The sequence below is a fragment of the Marmota flaviventris genome, chromosome 18, assembly GCF_047511675.1.
Source record: "Marmota flaviventris isolate mMarFla1 chromosome 18, mMarFla1.hap1, whole genome shotgun sequence".
Lineage (NCBI taxonomy): Eukaryota > Metazoa > Chordata > Mammalia > Rodentia > Sciuridae > Marmota > Marmota flaviventris.
In genome coordinates this window covers 14,279,973-14,299,007 of record NC_092515.1, presented here as the reverse complement: position 1 = coordinate 14,299,007, position 19,035 = coordinate 14,279,973, and the positions used below count along the sequence as shown (strand labels likewise).

The window sequence follows — 19,035 nt, the reverse complement described above, 5'->3', positions numbered from 1 at the left end:
TGTCGAGAGATTTGCCATAGAGGTTTTTCTGTTCTGTCTTTCCTCAAAAGCAGGGAGTATTTTCAGTTGTATGAGGATAGAGAGACCAGAGCAGTGCTGAATTTTGTTTTGTATGGAAGTGACCAAGTTCAGTTTTAAGGAACAGAAACCAAACTCAACTGTCCTAAGCCAAGAAGAAATGTATTGATCTATGAAACTGAAGAGTCCGGGTCACTAGTTTGAGGCTAGGTGGATCTAGGTCTTCAAATGTTGTGACTAGGTCTCTTTTTCTCCCCTAATTTCTTGAATGCTTTTATCTGAGTTGGCTTCATTTGAAAGCAAGAATCCACTAGCGGTAGCAGAGTGGCAGCCAGTAATTGAGAACTTATTTTCTCCACTTGTTTCAGCAAGAGTCCAAGGAGGATGCTTTAGCCAGTGTCCACTTGTAGAACCACTTTACCTGTGTCCACTTGTAGAACCAAGAAAGACATTATTTTTCCAGGAGGAACTCCACAATGGTGGGAACTGGAAATGAAAATGATATTTGGCAGGCAGAGTAAGGTGGTGCGATGGTGAGATGTCTTATAATAATTGATGCTGCTGCCTTATCCATGTCCTCTTGTCTCACTGTAGCCAAGCACCTGGGAGAGAGATGGCTGAAGACCTCTAGTTCTTCAGTGGAAGAATCTCAACCAGTCTTCCTTTTCAGTCACCATGCAGACCAAACACAAGGCCACCCTTCTGTCCTGAAAACATAGGGAACGCTAGGGGTGATTTTTTTTTTTGACAATGCAATCTTAAAAGTGACTGTTTGCCTGAAGCCCCCAGTATTTACTGCAGTTTGTCAGCGCCCTCCTCCGTCACTAGATCCTCTCCACCAGTCATGTTCCCTGAGCAATGGGTGACTTAAAAGTTATAAACAAGACAGTCTTATCCTAATTTGTGTCCATGTGTTCAAGGATCACAGGCCACAAATTAGGATAGTAGTAGTAGTTCATAGTTGCTGTTTTAATTTAAATTCATTTCCAACATTTAAAACTAAGGGAATTTTCTTTTAAAAGCCAGATTTCAGCTCATCTTTTAAATAATCTTAAGACCTAATGGTACTGGACTCACGTTCCCACATGGCAGCAGTTGATCAGAGCTGAATAGTGACATCTCCCTTTAGACAGGGTGTGTACTTTCCAACTCACCATAGTTCCTGTTGGCCTGTTTTGTTCAAAGCCTGGCCTGTCAGCATCCTATTTGAGACCCCATTCTGTCCCAAAACTTTGCTGGAAGAAACTGGATTAATGTTTAGTCAGCTGCTTATTTGAGGAATGCAGTGCTGTAGCTTAGGAAAAGTAACAACCCAGTAAAAGAATCTATGGGAAAGAGTATGCACATCTTGGTCTGTTTGTGGATTTGGTCATCTTTTTGCTGTAAGTGCTGTTGGCATATCAAACCTCCCGTCACAAATGTACCCTTTGAAATAGTAACATGTCCTTCTATCATTCTGAGTTGCCACCCAGTGAAGGAATCCCTCCCACTCCCAAGGGATGTTCATCCAGCCTCCGTTTGACCACTTCAGCAGCCAGGGAGCTTATTACCTCCTCACATGGCAGCCAGTTCCATTCTTGGACAGATATATTATTTTAAAATTCTTCCTTATGTTGAAGCAGCTGTTGCCTCCTTGGGACTGAAAGCCACAAAATGCTGGAGCTGGGAAGGGAAACTGATTTTTTTAGGCATGTGAGCTGTCACTCATCTACCCAGCATCCCGGGCAAACATTGATAATTAATCCCAGTACTCTTTCTTACTAATCCAGGAAGTAGAATGCAGATTTTTTTTTTTTCTTAAAGTTAAATTCTTTTAAAATTACAAAAATAGTGAAATAGTACAAAATTGCATAAAGAGAGTGTTTATCATTCCTGTCTCATCAGAGTAACCAATCTTAGCCTAGTGTGTATTCTTCTACACATTTCTCTGTACACATGCAAATAGATATTAGTATATAAGGGGCTTTGTGTATGACTTTTTTCTTTAAACAAAAATAGCATCTTATTGTACATACTCTACATCTATGGACATCCCTCCAAGTTACAGGTCAAATACTAGATATAGATTTATTTTTGTATTTTTTAATGTGTTGTTTGTTTTGGGGTTCTGGGGATTGAACCCAGAGTTCTCTACCACTGAGCTATATCTCCAGCCCTTTTTATTTTGAGAAAGGGCCTCACCAAATTGTTCAGGCAGGCCTCAAACTTGCAATCTTCCTGCCTCAGCCTCCTAAGTAATTGGGATTACAGGCATGGACCACCAGTCCTTGCTCAAGCATTTTGTTTTTTACTTTTTTGCAGCAATAGGGATTGAACCCAGGGACACTCCACCACTAAGCTACATCCCTAGCCCTTTTTATTTTTTTATTTCGAGACAGGGTTTTATTAAGTTTCTGAGGCTGGCCTCAAATTTGTGATCCTCCTGCCTCAGCCTCCCAAGCTGCTAGGATTACAAGTATGTGCTGCCATGCCTGGCTCAGGTGTTTTTAAATAATGCATAGTGTGGGATCTGTCCCAGTTTATTTATTTATTGTGGTACTGGGGATTGAATTCAGGAGCATTGTACCTTTGAGCTATATCCCCAACTTCTTTTTTTATTTGTTTATTGTATTTTGTGACAAGGTCTTGCTAAGTTGCTGAAGCTAGCCCCAAGCTTTGGATCAGTCCTTCTGCCTCAAGCCTTCCAAATCACTGGGATTACAGGCAACCCCAGTTTATTACTCATTCCCCATTGATGTCTTATTTTCTTCATTTCTTTGGGATCCTTCCTCTCATAGTGCTCCAAGCAGCTACTACCAATCAGTTGGAGTTTGCCTGTGAGGTAAAACCTATTTGTCATGTCTGACCTAGGTCAGCCTCTTATCTCACACATTCCAGAGAAAAAAAGCAGATGTAATTTCAAAATCAAAGTGAATCTGAGGTTGGAGTAGGACTAGAACTAAATTTTCTTGACTTTAAACATTTCCCATATCCCGTGTTGCCTGTCACTTAGAGCTATCTAAGTGGTAGCTATCTATCTACCCTGGTAGATGGCTCTTTTTTCTAGAGTAAAAGAACAGATATGTCTTGTCTTCTGTATGCCGTGTCTTCAGATATTCAAAGTTAGTATTGCAAGTTCCCCCAAGTCTTCTCTTTCCCCACAAGGAACTTAGTACCTTCAAACTTTTCCTATTAGGACAAGATTTCTAAATCCCTTGAAACAACCTATTGTAGTTCCAGCCTAAGAGAGGAATTTGGGTACTTCTTGCTCCAGAGTTTCTGATTTTTGAATCTCCCCTTCCCCTCAGGTTGGACCATCCAATGGACCATTTCTTCTACCTTCTTTTCCTTCAGGGCTGTAGAAATCCCACTGTGGCTTCCCCACTCACTTTTTTCATATATTCATTCATTTATTTAACAAATATCAAACATCTGTGTGTCAAGTACCATTCTAGGATCTGACTGTCTGTATAGCTTGCATTTTGGTGGGAAGAAAGAAACAACATAAATCAGGTGGTATTTGAGTTATATAAAAGAAATAAAACAATACAAAATAGTCACCGGGGAAGGTCTCCTTAGATTGGATTGTTAGAGAAGCTGTCTCAGGAAATGACAGAATGAACGGAGACCTGAGTAACAAATAGGAGCTACGGGAAGAGAAGTGCAGTGAACAAGAAGGAACTTGGTACAGGATAAAGTTGGAAAGGCCACAGGAGTCCTCAGGAGGGCCTTTTTGCATTTAGTTTAAGTGCAATGGGAAGCCATTGGAGAATTGTAAGCCAGGGAGGCAACTTCTTATTTTGCCTTTAAAAAGATTTGAGAAGGCTTTTTGACTTGGAGCAAGGTTTCATCTTCTCACACCTTTTTCTGCTTCTTATATTAGAGGTATTGACAGCTATGCTACTTTGCTCTCTGTTTGGGGGTTCTGCAGGGGATCTGTGAGGCAAGTCAGTTGTTGCCAGATGTACTTCACAGCTCTCCTCAGCAAAGACAGAACTTCGTGGGGATGGGAGTAGCTCCCTAAGACCTGCGCCCAACAGGTTCAGTGGGTCTTTGTGTAGAGTTCTCAGTCCAGGGAAACTCTGTCCTTTGGCAGCCAGAGGATTGTGGAGCTGAATGTGGTTTGGTGATGGTGCCAAGGACTTTGGTTGTGAGAGAGACAGATGGGGGAGATATTGATTGGAGACCTGGAGCTCAAGTCAACTTAGAAAAAGGGTTCAGAGGGGTTGAGGTTGTGGCTTAGTGGTAGTGTGCTTGCCTAGCATGCATGAGGCACGGGGTTTGATTCTCAGCACCACATACAAATAAATTTAAAAAATAAATAAAGGTCCATCAACAACTAAAAAAAAATAGAAAGAAAAAGGCTTCAGAATGAGTGTCCAGAAATCATCAACTGAAAGGTAGGCCTGTTGGTTGCCCAGATGAAACAACCTCTGTGTAGTTCCTGCCTAAGAGAGAAATTTGGATTCTTTTTGTTTGGGAGTCTTTGAATTTTGATTTCTCCTCTTCCTCTCTGGTTGGTGTACTCTTGGCTCTCAGGGGTTTGGATGGCAGGCTGGTGTTCTAGAAGTCAAGAGGACTTTCCAACCTAGAGAACTTGAGTCTGAAGCAAACTTCAGAGGAATGAAAAAGAGTTCTGGGAGGAATTTACCTTGTATAGAGATAGGTAGTATCTTAGAGATCAGATATGTATGTTTTCCAGAGTAGGAAAGCTGGGTTGAAGAGGGTGAGATTTTCTCAGCCTGTTGATAATCTTTGAAAAAGACTGTTCTTGCCCATGTCCAAGGGCTGACTTGTACCCAGCCAGTTAGGGACTAAATAGCTGTCTGTATTCCTGAGATCTCCATGGGGTCACCATCCCATGTTCACCCCGACCAAGCCTTGTAAGTTTTGGCTTAAAGTAATTATGGAGCCCTTAGGGTCCTTCCAGCATGTGAGTAGTCACTGGTTCTAGCTCTCAGAGGGAAGGAGTCAATGACCAGCGAGGTTAGGAGATGTACTCAGAGTCCCATGTCTTCTTTGTCATGTTCCATTAATTCAGATCTTTCCCGATAATGTGAAGCTTGTCTTATTTTCCTTTTCTGAAAAATCTTCCCAACTTACTTTCTGCTTTAACTCCACCTCCTTTGGCCCTCTGGCAACCCGGTATGAGGGGTAGCATCTTCTCCTTAGTGTCTGGGTGGGGGGGGGGGGTCTGTGAGTGCCAGTGCCTTTTCTCTGGACCTGGAGATTGATAGGAAGTTGGTTTAGTATCTGAAGTTGGCTTCATCTTTTTCCTCCGAACAAGTACTCTGAAAGAGGAAGGCATGGGACTCTGTACCTCCTCAGCCCACACTCTCCTGGACAGCTTTGGCCCCTTCGCTCTCTCTGATCCCTTTGCTTCCTTTTCCAGGAGCCTGGAGAGGCGTGGCTGGACCAAGACCTCCCCCCATGTGAGCAGGCTCCCTCCTCCCCTAACCACCCATTGCCACCACGCCAGGGAACGTCCTCAAGCCCTGGCCCTCAGGGGAGAGCTAACAGGAGCCCAGAGCCGAGACCATGTGACGACGGCGCTGGCCCTTGCCACCGCCGTCCCCCCCACCCTGGCCCCAGGCCTGGCACCATGATGTTCCGAGACCAGGTGGGCATCCTCGCTGGCTGGTTCAAGGGCTGGAATGAGTGTGAGCAGACAGTGGCCCTGTTGTCGCTTCTGAAGCGGGTCACCCGTACCCAAGCCCGCTTCCTGCAGCTCTGCCTGGAGCACTCGCTGGCGGACTGCAATGACATCCACCTGCTGGAGTCGGAGGCCAACAGTGCTGGTGAGTCTCTGCCCCTAGAGATGGGAGTGAATTAGGAGGGTGACCTGGAATGGATGTCAGATGCCCAAGAAGGCCAGTCAGTAATGGTGCTAAGAAATTTGTGTTCTGTGCTTTTGGGAGTTGGGAAGTCTCTGTCCTCCCAAGCCTTCATCTTGGCTCTCCTGGGGCTTTTTTGCCAGATATCCTCAGGGTGGAATGGGAGACTCTCAATGGGGTGGCAAACCCCTAACCAAGAAAGAATCGTGTAGGGTTGCTTGTGTGGGCAGCTGAAAGGAACAGACTAAAGTCATTACCTATGAAAAGAGGGATAGAAAGTGAGCAATAATTTATTTTTCAAGCTCCAGGACATCAAGCTGGGTATGATGGCACCTATAATCCCAGTGGTTCCAGAGACTGAGGCGGGAGGTTCACAAGCTAGAGGCCAGCCTGGGAAACTTAGCAAGACCCTGTCTCAAAATAATAAGAGCTAGGGATGTTGCTTAGTGATAGAGGGTTCAATCGCCAGTTCCCCCGTCCTCAAAACAACAACTCTGAGAGGGAATTTTAGAACTCTTCCAGAATTCGTAAGTCATCTACACTATTTTTTTATCCCCAAGGGTAGGTTGGACTTAAGACATAAATAGCTTCAAGAGAGTTTGGAATTTAGATACAGTTCTGTATTTCCAATCCTTAAGCTTCCTGGAGAGAGGCACTCCATGTCTTAAGACGTTGGCGTTGGGATAAGAGAGCCAGGCTTCTCTAGAACCAGTCCCTAGGCCCCCAGTCATAGATAGGAGTAAGGCCAGAGAACAACCTCAAGTACCAGTGCTAAAGCCTGTCTAACCTTCTGGGCCTCCAAAGGGCTGAAGAGAGAGCTGCTGACACCACTGACCAGTGAGAGATGGAGGCCGGAGAAGAGGGAGGGCAGTGGATACCCAAAAGTTAGCTAGGAGGGGGACAGGGGGCTCCATGCAGTTTGTCCTAATTAGCCATCCTCACTCATCCCACCTTCTTCACAATCATAGTTGACATTGAACCCTTACAAGTTAAGGACTCTTTTTTTTTTTTTTTTTTTGAGTATACATCAAGGAGGTGCCATTTTTAAATTTATTTAGAGCAAAGTAATAGAATTTATTTTTGAAACAGAAAGGAAGCAAAGGTCCCACAAGGGAGGGGTCTTGAAAGGGTTGTCCCCAAGTACCCTTTACTTTCTATTTATTAACTTGGAAAGCAGTGTTCTCTGGTGGCTCTCATTCTCATTGTCTAGGTTTAAATTACAGTTTTCACTTGCCATATAACCAAGTAATTTAACCTCTCCATGCCTCAATTCTGTCATCTTAAAGTCAAAATTATACTTATATTGACCTTTTAGAATACTTTTGAGGAGTCAGTGAGTAACACGTGTAGAGCTCTTAGAACAGTGCCTGGCATGTGGTAAACACTCAGTGACAGTCAGCTGTTGTTTTTATTGTCAGTAATTCAGTTGGTCCTCACAACCAGTCTTGTAGGTACTATTATTATCCCGTGTTTAAAGGTGAGGAAACCAGCATGGGCTTCTAATATTGGAGTTTGGAGAGCACAGAGCTGCCTGGCCTCCCTTGGTTCCCCAGGCCCACCCATCTTAGCAATAGTCAGCTTTCTTTCTTTTTTTCTTTCTTTCTTTTTAAAAAAAAAAAATATATATATATATATATATATATATATATATATATATATATATATATATATATATATATATATTTAGTTGTGGATAGACACAATACCTTTATTTTATTTATTCATTTTTATGTGGTGCTGTGTATCAAACCCAGTGCCTCACACGTGCTAAGCAAGTGCTCTACCATTTAGCCCCAGCCCCAGCCCAGTGAGCTTTATTTCTTATTGCATTTTTATGTGTAAGTCACAGAAGTGCAGTGGTTATAGGGGAAGGCAGTTACTTAGACCAGGAGCCATATCAGCCTAATTCCCAGACTGGCAGACAGAGCAGCAAGAACCCAGCTCAGCTGCAGCAGGCACAAGACTCACCCTCCCTACTAGGGAGGGCTCCCCTCTTTAGCACCAGGGGCAGGAGTTTGTGCTAAGACCCTGTTGTCAGCATGGGGGCTTTTTGGGGACAGGCTAGTGTCTTATACAGCTTTGTCACATAACCTTCTACCATTTCATCCATGAAGGCAGTTGGATAATTTTTGGGTACCAATTTTTGTCTACGTATCAGAACCGCTAGTGGTGCTTATTGCTATTGATATATTCAAGAGCATTTTCAGTCTTTGCTTTTGTTTTCAGAACTTGTAGTAAAAGTCAAACCATGCAGAAGGTGAAAAGTGAGGTCTTCTTTTCAAACTCCCATGTTCCCACCTTCTTGTATTATGTTTTATGAGATGGATTCTGTGCATATATAGCTACAAACTTATTCTCCTTCTTGCTTTAAGGTGTTTTAAGGGCTGGGGCAGAGCGCTTGCCTAGCATATGTGATGCACTGGGTTCAATCCTCAGCACCATGTAAAAAAAGACAAATAAAATAAAGGCAGTCTGTCCGTCTACAACTACAAAAGAAAAAGAAATTTTTTAAAAAAGTTGTTTAAACAGATATAGCCAGATATGTGTATTAACCAGTTTGCTTTGTTCACTTATCAAAATAATTTCATACCATTCCATATTCAGCACATACTTATATGCCTTGTTATTAATGGCTTGTCAGGGCTGAGAACTGCTGGGCAATAAATTGAATGACAAGTACATGAATCAAGGCCTTTCTCTATATCCCCATATCAGGTGGTAAGAATTTTGTTTTGTTTTGTTTTATCTTTATTTTGTTTATTTATTTTTATGTGGTGCTGAAGATTGAACCCAGTGCCTCACATGGGCAAGGCAAGTGCTCTGCCACTGAGCCACTATCCCTGCCCAGTAAGAATTTTTATAACAAGCTGATACTTACATGGTTAGGGGAGTAATGAAAACCTACAGGAGGGAAGAGAGGGAAAGGAAAGAAATTACCTGTGATCGTTTCTCTATCAAATCAAGCTCTACTCCAATCTTGATGTGCTCACTGACTGGTTTGCTTGCTTCTTTCCTTCCTGCATTAAAATATTAAGAACTGTTATTCTGGGGCTGAGGTTATAGCTCAGTGGTAGAGTGCTCGCCTCGCATGTGGAAGGCGCTGGGTTCGATCCTCAGCACCACATAAAATAAAGGTGTTGTGTCTGTCTATAACTTAAAAAAAAAAATTTTAAAAAAGGACTGTTAATCTAAAAGAAGGTTTGGGGGCCCCCAAAGAAAGTAGTATGTTTGGCTGCAGTTCTGCCTACCTTGTTTCGAAGAAAGGGAGAAAGCCCACCAGGATGGGAGTAGAGCGTGACCTTATTTGTCTCTTGGGAGAAATTGCTTCTCCCTTATTTCTTTTCCTCTGTTCATAATTGGCCTTTCCATTCACTTGGGTTTCCAACTTGCATCATCATCAGAATCCCCCAGGATGGGCAGTAACTTAAAATTCAGATTCCTGGCCCTCACTGTCCCCCCAGACTCACTAAATGAGCACCCTGAGAGGATGGTCGTGGGGAAAAATACTCAAATTTTTCTGATGACCAGTCACTATGGGAGATGATGCCCTGCTGGGTGATTGAACTTGTTATGAAGCATAACACATCAAAGTTCTAGATCCAGCTCTACCATAAACTCATACTGCTCTTGAGTCTGAGGATCCTTATCTAGTCAATGAAGGGGTTGTTCTAAGTACTTTTGAGGTACATCTTTAGGCTCTGAAAAAAAGTGTCAAAGTTGGCAGAACATAGCCAAGCATACTACTTTCTTTGGGAGCCAGTACATTCTAGAGCAATAGTTCTTTTTTTTTTTAACATTTATTTTTTAGTTATAAGTGGACACAATATCTTTATTTTATTTTTATGCAGTGCTGAGGATCAAACCCAGTGCCTCACGCATGCTAGGTGAGCGCTCTACTACTGAGCTACAACCCCAGCCCTAGAGCAATAGTTCTTATTATTTAATGCAGACTGGAGATATAGCTCAGTAATAGAGCACTCATCTAGCATGTGCAAGGCCCTGGATTCAGTCTGCAGCACTGCCCCCTGCCAAATTTTACTGGATGGACCCTCGCTTTCTCAGAGAAGTGCACACATACCCCACTAACCAAATCCTGAGTTCATTTGGCCCACTAGTCTCCAATTAAGAGCTGCCCATTACAGGGACTAAAGCCCTTCCGTAGCTCTTCAGCTCCCTTCAGAGCAGGAGGCCTGAAGAATAAGGTGTAGATCTCTTGCTTTTTTCTTGGTTTTGTCTCTGTCCCACCTGATGAACCCTACCTCTTCCTTCAGTTCTCCAGGGAGTCCCTGGGTTTGGGTCAGAGCTGCCTACATGCCTATCTCGTCCACAGATAGGGCAGGGAGCACAGAGAAACCAACATAAGAAAGTGTCCCAGTCCTGGCTTCAGGTCACAGTCCCCCAGAAACTTCCTAAAAATAATGTGAGGCATAGGTCCTGCCCTTAGAGATTTAAAGCTCCCTAGGTGACTCATGTTTGACCCATTGGAGAACGATTTGACACTTGCTGATGCTGATTCTAGGTGAGCCTAAGAATGTGGTAAGGAATGTGACCTGTTGAAAGTTGGGGTGGGGGGTACAGCCTAGGCTCTCCCCCTAGGGACAAGGAGGATATATGGAAGTCATCTATCTCCAGCACCCCACGCTGGTTTCGTAGAAACAGGACCTGAGGCAATATTCAGGAAAAGTAATACTCCAGAGCTCTGGAAGAGGGGGAAGGACCCAGGTGTCCCCTCATCATCATCCTTGTTCCTTCTCCTGTATTCCCTTCTGTTTGGAACTACAACAGTAATCTTGGCACTCTCCTTTCCCTGATGCTGCCTTGGACTAGAAGGGAAGTCTCATGGACAGGAGGATGGTGGGGAATGGGGGCCAGGGGAGCTGAATTTCCCCTTCCGTCCTAATTCTGTAGCATCCTGGGCCACATTTCCTGCCTTTCTTCCCACCTCATCTCTTCTGAGTCAGTTCCCAAATCCAGCAGGTTTAAGCTCCTCCTCCTTGGCTCCCTGGGTCTGGGTGGGGAAACTGAGGTCAGGAGGGGCCATGACAAGTGAGTCACCAGACTGGCTCAGTCCTGATGCCTCCACCCTCCCCTTTCAGACTCTACTGACATAGTTCATCAAACAAAAATGTGAGCCCCTTGGCCCTCCCTCATATCTTTGTGAGCTAGGGTGATGTTTGGAGCCAAACCCTAGCCCCTCTGACTGGTGCCTGAGGCTTCCAAAATGGTTGCGACAGCCCAGCACATAAAAATGGTTTGGCTCTTACAGCAGTTCTCAAAAGATATATTTGGCTCCTGTGATTTGCCAGGACCCAGGGTTATGACCTACTTAGCTCTGGTCACCTGGCCAGACCTGCCCTGTGGCCACCGTGCCAAGGCAGGCACTCATACACAGCCTCCCTTGCTCTCTCCATGCCTGTGGAGTCCAGATTTGCAGCTTGGTGAGAAGCAGCTCTTGGCGTCATGGCATTCCCCAGCCCCCTCCCCCATCCACCCACCTCCAGAATTTCATCACTGCTTGTTGTGCCTCTAGCTCCAAGGAACCAGAGATCTGTCTGTTTTTGGTAAATAACTGTATGAAATTCCCCACCCCTATTAGGAATCTTACGGGGAGTCCCAGATGTGCTTTCCTAAATGAACTTCTCCCCAGCCCTGAAACAACATGGTTCTAGATCTCCAACCAGGAGCAGTGACAGTAATAGTCAAATGTACTGAGCATCACACATGCCAGGTGCTTTGCATGATTGTTTCCTTCGTTTTATAACCAATTGACCTCTGAGCCTCATGCCCAGCCCTGTTTTGTATTTTATTTAGAGACAGAGTCTCACTGAGTTGCTTAACGCCTTGCTTTTGCTGAGGCTGGCCTTGAACTTGCGATCCTCTAACTCAGCCTCCTTAACTGCTGGGATTACAGCTGTTGGCATAACGCTACTGCGCTTGGCAACAAGGGCTTTTATAAACCCCATTTGACAAAAGAGACCAAGGCTCAGAGAGGTAAAAGGACTGGCTCACAGTGGTGTTGACTTAGGTCTTGGAGTTTTAGCTGGATTTTGAACCCAGACAAGTTTGCCTTTTGAATATGTGTTTTCATTCAGTATGCTCTGCTAGGTAACATGAGGTTGGGGGAGCCTAGCGAGGGCACATTATACACACGGAAATATCATACCTTCCCGGACCATCTGGGTTCAATTGGGCAGGTATTCATTGGGCCCCTGATGTGCCTGTACTTGGGGCCAGACTTTTCTGATCTGGGCAGGAAACTAGAGGTTCCATCCCCACCCGTCATCTGCAGCCTCAGCTGGGCTCACCCCAAGGGGCCTGAGGCTGCACAAATTCCTTGGACTAGTTCCAGTACTCATTGATGCTTCCCAGTCATGGGAGGCCCGCCCTTACCACCACCACCACCACTCAGACACATGAACACACATTTCCTCAGGGTCAGCTTCCATTCGTCCAAAACCACTCTCCCCTTTCTGGGCAGTAGAACAAGGTCTTTCATTGAACCCAACCCTTAGGGCTGTTCTGTCACGTCCCCTGGCAGTACCAGAGGAGAAGCTGTGTCCCTTAGCCCTGGGGTCCTGGCAGTACTCTGGGGTGGGGGAGGGACTAGACAAGGCCTCTCTGTCCCAGATGCCTCTGGCTACCCTGTAAGGCCCAAACAACAGCAATTGAGAATGTCAGGGTAGGGATGAAGGGACTGTGCTGGTGGAGAAGGGAGAAAAACACCCATCACTGAGCCACATCCTGAGAGTTTACTATGGGCAGACTCTTTCAGATGCTTTATATGCATCACCTCCCTGAATCTTCTCAGTAGTCCTGTCATCCCTGTTTTACAGAGAGGAAGCATATTGTCCAGGCAACATTGCTGCATGCTGCGATTAGGATGCAAATTCTTTACTTTGTCCCTATTATTATGCACTATATTTCTTATCCAGAACTGAAAACTTGCCAGGCACAGTGGTACACACGTGTAATCTCAGCGGTTCAGGAGGCTGAGGCAGGAGAATCACAAGTTCAAAACCAGCCTCGGCAACTTAGCAAGGCACTTAGCAACTCAGTGAGACCCTGTCTCTAAATAAAGAGCTGGGGATGTTGCTCAGTGATTAAGCACCCCTGGGTTCAATCCTTAGTACCAAAATAAATAAATAAGAACCCAAAGCTAGGGACTATATCAGGGAAGGGTGGGTGCTAGAGAAGTTCATTATCATGTGACCCAGTGAGTGCCAGATGGAGGTGGGAGAGCAGGAAAGACTAGATTCCCTAACTTTAGGAAGGCCTGTCCCATCTTGGAATGATCTTTAAATGTGGAGGTAGCCTGGGGAGACAGTCTTGTGGTCATGGGGCGCTGGTTCAAATGAAGATAGAGGGGATGCAATTTCCTAACTTTGAGTGGCAGTTACTGACGGGAATCTGGAAAGCCAGCCAGGGAATGGAAGGGGAAGAAGGGAGAGTCCACATCAGAGAAATAGGTTGTAGTGAAAATTCTTCTCAATTCCAGAGGCAGATAGAACTGGGTTCAGATCATGGTATTGTCACTCACTAGCTTTGTCACTTGGGGGAAGTGAATTCACCTTCCCAAATGTTATTTATCTGGAAGATGGGAATGCTAAAAAAGGAGGGGATGAAAGTCAGTCATACTGTTCATATAGTGGCAACATGGCAAATGTTCAATAAATGTTATCCGTTGTTATTACCGTATTTTTAATGGTGATAGTATTAATTCTGTTATTAATTTGGGGTAGTGCTATGGCCATAGCATGAGTTGACCTTAAATGAATAAATGGATGAATTTCTGGGTACTTTAACAGGGTTTCTCTAGGAAGCTTGGAGCAAAGAGAGCCAGGCCAAGAAAATGCACGATTTACATAGCCAGGAATTGGGAATTGAGTGTTTCATTTTCCTGGGGTTACAGATTTAAATAGAATTAGAAGTTAATGGGAATTCCAGGCCACAGATTTCTAAGCAATTCATTAAGAAAGAGGGTTGCAGAAGAGACACTTTTCAAATTTCTATGCAAGGAACCAAGTATATATCCTGCATTATGGGCAGAAGAAAGAAGAGGCCTTTGGATTTTTTCTTCCCTCCATACTAGGTATTGAACCCAGGAGTGCTTTAACCACTGAGCTACTTCTCCAGCCCTTTATATTTTTTATTTTGAAACAGGGTCTTACTAAGATGACAAGACTGGCCTTGAACTTGCAATCCTCCTGCCTCAGACTCCTGAATTGCTGGGATTACAGGCGTAAGCCAAAGCACCTGGCAGTCTTGGAATCTTAAGGCTTAAGAAACTTGCATTGAAAGACCCTTGGATGCCTAGGTTTCCTTATGCATGCCTATTCCCAGCTTCTCTGTTTCCTAAGATAGAAGATTGGATTGTGCTTTTACAATCCATGAAAAGGAAGGAGCCATTGTAAAGTATACTACCCATAATACTAATTGTGCTAGTTTTTCTGATGCTGTGACAAGGTGCCTGAGAAAATCAACTTAGAGGAAAAAAATATTTATTTTGGCTCACAGTTTGAGAGGTTTTAGTTTATGATTATCTGGCTCCATTATGCTATGGGCTTGTGATGAGGCAGAGTATCATGGCAGAGAGGACATGGTAGAGTAAAACTGCTTGCCCATGGTAGAGGGGAAGTGAGAGAGAGAAGGGCCTGGGGCAAGATATACCCTTCCAGACTAGTTCCCAGTGATCTACGTTTTCCAACTAGACTCCACCTCCTGAAGTTCCCACCACCACCTAATAGTGCACTCCGCTGTGAACCCCATCAGAGGTCAGAATTCTCATGACTTTAATCATTTCCCAGGAACCTTACCTGTGGACATTGCTGCATTGGGTACCAAGCCTTTAACACATGAACCTTTAGGGGGACATTCCAGAACCAAACTATAACAGTAGTTAAAAAAAAAAAAAAAAAAAAATTTCCCAAGGACTTAGTTTATTCTGTGGTCTCAATTCCTAGCAGCCATACCAGGCAGGAATAATTCTGAGTTCCCCTCTAAAGACAAAGCAGAGCTCAGGAAAGGGGCTGCTATTTCCCAAAGTTACATGGTTGATGAGCAGGGAAGTGACATGAGCCATATCTCTACCTGTTCATTTTCATTATCCACTCTTTGGGGGTCTTAGTTTTGTCCACTTAGCGCCAGCTTCTTTGCCTCCTTCCAGGATCCTACCATTAGCACATTTCTCATCATCCTGTGAATCATCATCTTGACTACAGGTGTGAACCCAGTTCCCCAAGAGTGAGTTGGCCTTGATCCTTGAACACTATCTCTTCTTTCCAAGTATTGGTGTTCTTTGTCCTTTTTCAGCGTCATCTCCATCCTCTACTTTGTTTAGCTAATCACAGAGTAACAAGGTTTTTGAGGGGGACAGTCAGACCTGCAGTGGGTCCTTCCCAAAGTCTCCTTTATGCTGCCAGCCTGGGGCCTTATTCTTAGGGTGCTCCCTTCTGGGTGATGGGGAAACCTTGGCTCATTACTCAGGTTCTCAGATATGAAATGAAAGGAGAGGTCAAGATGACCCTGGCACAGAGGAGCCAGGGGAGTCTTCCTGGAGGAGGATAGGTTTAGGCATTCTAAAAGACATCAAATTTAGTGCTCACTTTAACAGAACTAAGCTAAAATTGGAACAATACAAAAAATTAGTCTGAGACCCACTCAAGAGCAACTCCAAAATCTTGAAGTGCTCCATATTATTTTATTTATTTATTTGTGTCATTAAAGAGAAGAAGAAGAAGATATAGAATTTGGGCAGAAGGAAAGAGGTTGCTGTAGGCTAAAGCCTCAAATCTCAGCCTGATTGCGGAAGGTTGGATGAATGTAGGGTTTAGAGAGCCCCAGAGAAGATGGGAATATGCTCTAGCTGAGTCTTCATCTGGAGGAATAGATGGGAAGTGCCCTGGAAAATGAAGGTGATATTGGGCTGTAAGTCTTGGTGCAGGGTGCCATTGTAAAACTCCTGGTGAGGAACATGACATCCTAGTGAAGTTTAGGAAGATCAATCAATCTGTATGTACGTGTGTGTGACTCAGACATGAGAGACAAGTTCAAGCATGAACAGAGAAAGGAGAGGAGGAGATTAGAACTGAGGGAGTAGACAGTGGATTCTTGGGTTTGTAGTTGTTTCCACCCAGACTCTCCTGACATTTCTTCTTATCCCCTCTGTAGCCATCGTCAGCCAGTGGCAGCAGGAATCCAAAGAGAAGGTGGTGTCCCTCCTGCTGTCCCACCTCCCTCTGCTTCAGCCAGGCAACACGGAGGCCAAGTCGGAGTACATGAGGCTACTGCAGAAAGTGCTGGCTTACTCGATTGAGAGCAATGCCTTCATCGAGGAGAGCCGCCAGCTGCTCTCCTATGCCCTCATCCACCCAGCCACCACACTGGAGGACCGCAATGCGCTGGCCCTCTGGCTGAGCCACCTGGAAGAGCGGCTGGCTAGTGGCTTCCGTACCCGGCCAGAACCCTCCTACCACTCACGCCAGGGCTCAGATGAGTGGGGGGGGACTGCAGAGCTGGGCCCTGGAGAGGCAGGGCCAGGCTGGCAGGACAAGCCACCCCGGGAAAATGGACATGTGCCCTTCCACCCATCCACCTCGGTGCCGCCAGCCATCAACAGTATTGGGAGCAATGCAAATACAGGTGAGGGGGTATTGCAGGAGGCCATGCCTGAAAATGGCCAGACTGGGCTCTCTTTACTCATTCTGTGGCCTTAGGACTCCCATAACTTCTCTGGGCCTCAGCTTTTTTAAGTAGTACAAAGGTTGGGAACTTGCACTCCCAGAGCCAAATTGGACCTACAGACATATCACTGAATCCACACTTTGGTTTTGTGTTTTTACATAAATTTAGTGAGGCTGGACATGGTGGTTCATGCCTACAATCCCAGTGACTTAGGAGACTGAGGCAGGAAGATCATAGGTTCAAAGCCAGACTCAGCAATTTAGCAAGACCCTGTTTTAGAATTTTTAAAAAAGAAAAAAAATATGGGAATGTAGCTCAGAGGTAAAGCACCTTGGGTTCAATCCCCAGTCCTCAGTTCAAAACATAAAATTTGCTTAATTTATTAATTTAGTGATATTAGATTTTTCCCCTTAAAATCGAATTTCCAACTTCTCTTGAGAAGTCCAAAGATCTGGCAGCTCAAGGCCTGTATTCTCAGCAGCAGCAACAATAGGAGAGGAAACTGAATATCAGCCACCTGCTTTAAACTCTGCACATGTGCAGCAGCCTACCTCTGACTGACCCAAACCATCTTTGAGCATTTCTGGTACCTGGCCTCCGCCACCTTGAATTTGTGACCCCCTGGAAGAGGAGTAGACACCATCATCTGAGGTCCCTTCTAGCTCACTGGCTGCAGTGAGCTACCTTTAGCTTACAGTCTTGCTTACAGTCTTTCTTCTTAGATATCTTTTGTGTTTGTTTGTTTGTTAATGTAAGATATAACTCCCACTTGTGGTGGCACATGCCTATAATCTCAGCTATTTGGGACACCGAGGTAGGAGGATTGCAATCTCAAGGCCATTTCAGCAACTTAGAAAGACCCTATCTCAAAGTTTAAAAGGTGGGAGATGGGAGCCAGGCATGATGGCATGTGCCTGTAAAATTTGTGAGGCAAAATCACAAATTTGAGGCCAGCCTCAACAACTTAATGAGACCATGTCTCAAAAAATAAAAAGGGCTGCAGATGGGACTCAGTGGTATAGTACCTCTGGATTCAATCCCTAGGACTGCAAAAAATAAAAAGGTGGTGACGGGGAAAGCACCCCTCGTTCACCCCAGTACCACACGAAAAGAGACATATTCCTGCTGCAAGGCATTAGTAATACTAGGTAATGTTTTTGAGCACTGACTGTGCTAGGTACTCTTTTTTGCGTGTGTGTGCATAATTATACACAGTACTGGAATTCATTGTGACATACTGGTACATGCACATAATATAATTTGGTCAATTTTATTTCCTGGGCATTCTTTGAATAAACACTGTTTCAGATATGATCTCATTTAATCCTCATGACAGTCATATCATTAGTCCCATTCAACAGATGAGGACACTGGAACTCAAAAAAGCAAAGTCACATATTCAAGGTCGCACATAGAACAAGTGGTGGAACTGGCCAAGGTTCACACCCAACCATTCTGATGCCAGAGCCGGCCTCTGACCACTGTGCTGTCCTGCCAACTAAGTGGGCTTGAAAGTCTCTCTTAATAAGCGCCCTGGAGGCTGGGTGAGCAGGGGGAGGTGGCGTGGCAGTGCCTTTTTGAAATGTTGGTCGAAATGAACAGGGTAAGAGAGGGTAGGGTGGCTTTTCTAAGTCATGGTGACATGGCATGATCCTAGTTGAGGCAAGGGACCATGACTCAACCTCAGGGTGGCCAGCCCCCTTCAGCAGGCACTGGTTAGAGCTGCTGTGGAATGTCACAAGTGTCAGTAGAGAGGGGACGAATCCTGTAATCCCAGGAGTGTCCAGTTCTCTGGTACCATGTGCACATCAGTTACCCCCCGCCCAGGCTATTTTCCCCACAGTTAATGTTGATGTCTTGGTCAGCCTGCCTAGGAACTTGTAAAAACCTGGGAAAAGAGAAAGATAGGAGGGCATTTCCAGGGAATTCTGGCAACCTGAGATGCCTTGGACCTCCTTTTCCAGTCTTAGAGCACCATAGTTCCTGGATCCCTGTTGGGAGAATATATTAATAATGATAATTCTGGTTTAAAAATGTTGGTCGCTGCCAGGCATAGTAATGTATACCTGTAATCCCAGAGACTTGTGAAGCTGAGGCAGAAAGATGGTAAATTGCAAGCCAGCCTCAGCAACTTAGCAAGGCTCTAAGCAACTTTGCAAGACTTTTGTCTTAAAATAAAAAGGACTGGTAGTAAAGCACCTCTGGGTTCAATCCCCCCAGTGCAAAAAATAAATACAGTTTTATATACAGTTTATACACACACACACACATACACATATACATATGTATAAACAAACATACACAACTGCTTGGAGCTGTTCTAAGAACTCTAGATCTGTAAACTCAGAAACTTGGCTGAGTCAGTGAAGTCACTTGCCCAAGATGGTATACCTAGAAATTAAATGTAGGCAATCTGGCTCCAGAGCTTATACTCTGAATTACTGTCTTATGTTTCCTTCACCTAGAAGTGACCCTCTTGGAGATCTATGCTCAGACCTCATAGGTCACCCATGTAGGGTAACCT

At 44.6% G+C, this 19,035-nt stretch overlaps 1 protein-coding gene across 1 annotated transcript in view; it reads left to right on the top strand.

Annotated features, from left to right (window-relative positions):
- The window catches only part of Samd4b (sterile alpha motif domain containing 4B), a 40,511-nt gene that overhangs the window by 8,883 nt on the left and 12,593 nt on the right, over window positions 1-19,035 (top strand). The window contains exons 2-3 of the mRNA XM_027941226.2: window positions 5,390-5,795; window positions 15,999-16,469. Coding sequence (XP_027797027.2) covers window positions 5,600-5,795; window positions 15,999-16,469 — 667 coding nt within the window. The 5' untranslated portion in view covers window positions 5,390-5,599. The remainder of the gene's footprint in view (window positions 1-5,389; window positions 5,796-15,998; window positions 16,470-19,035) is intronic.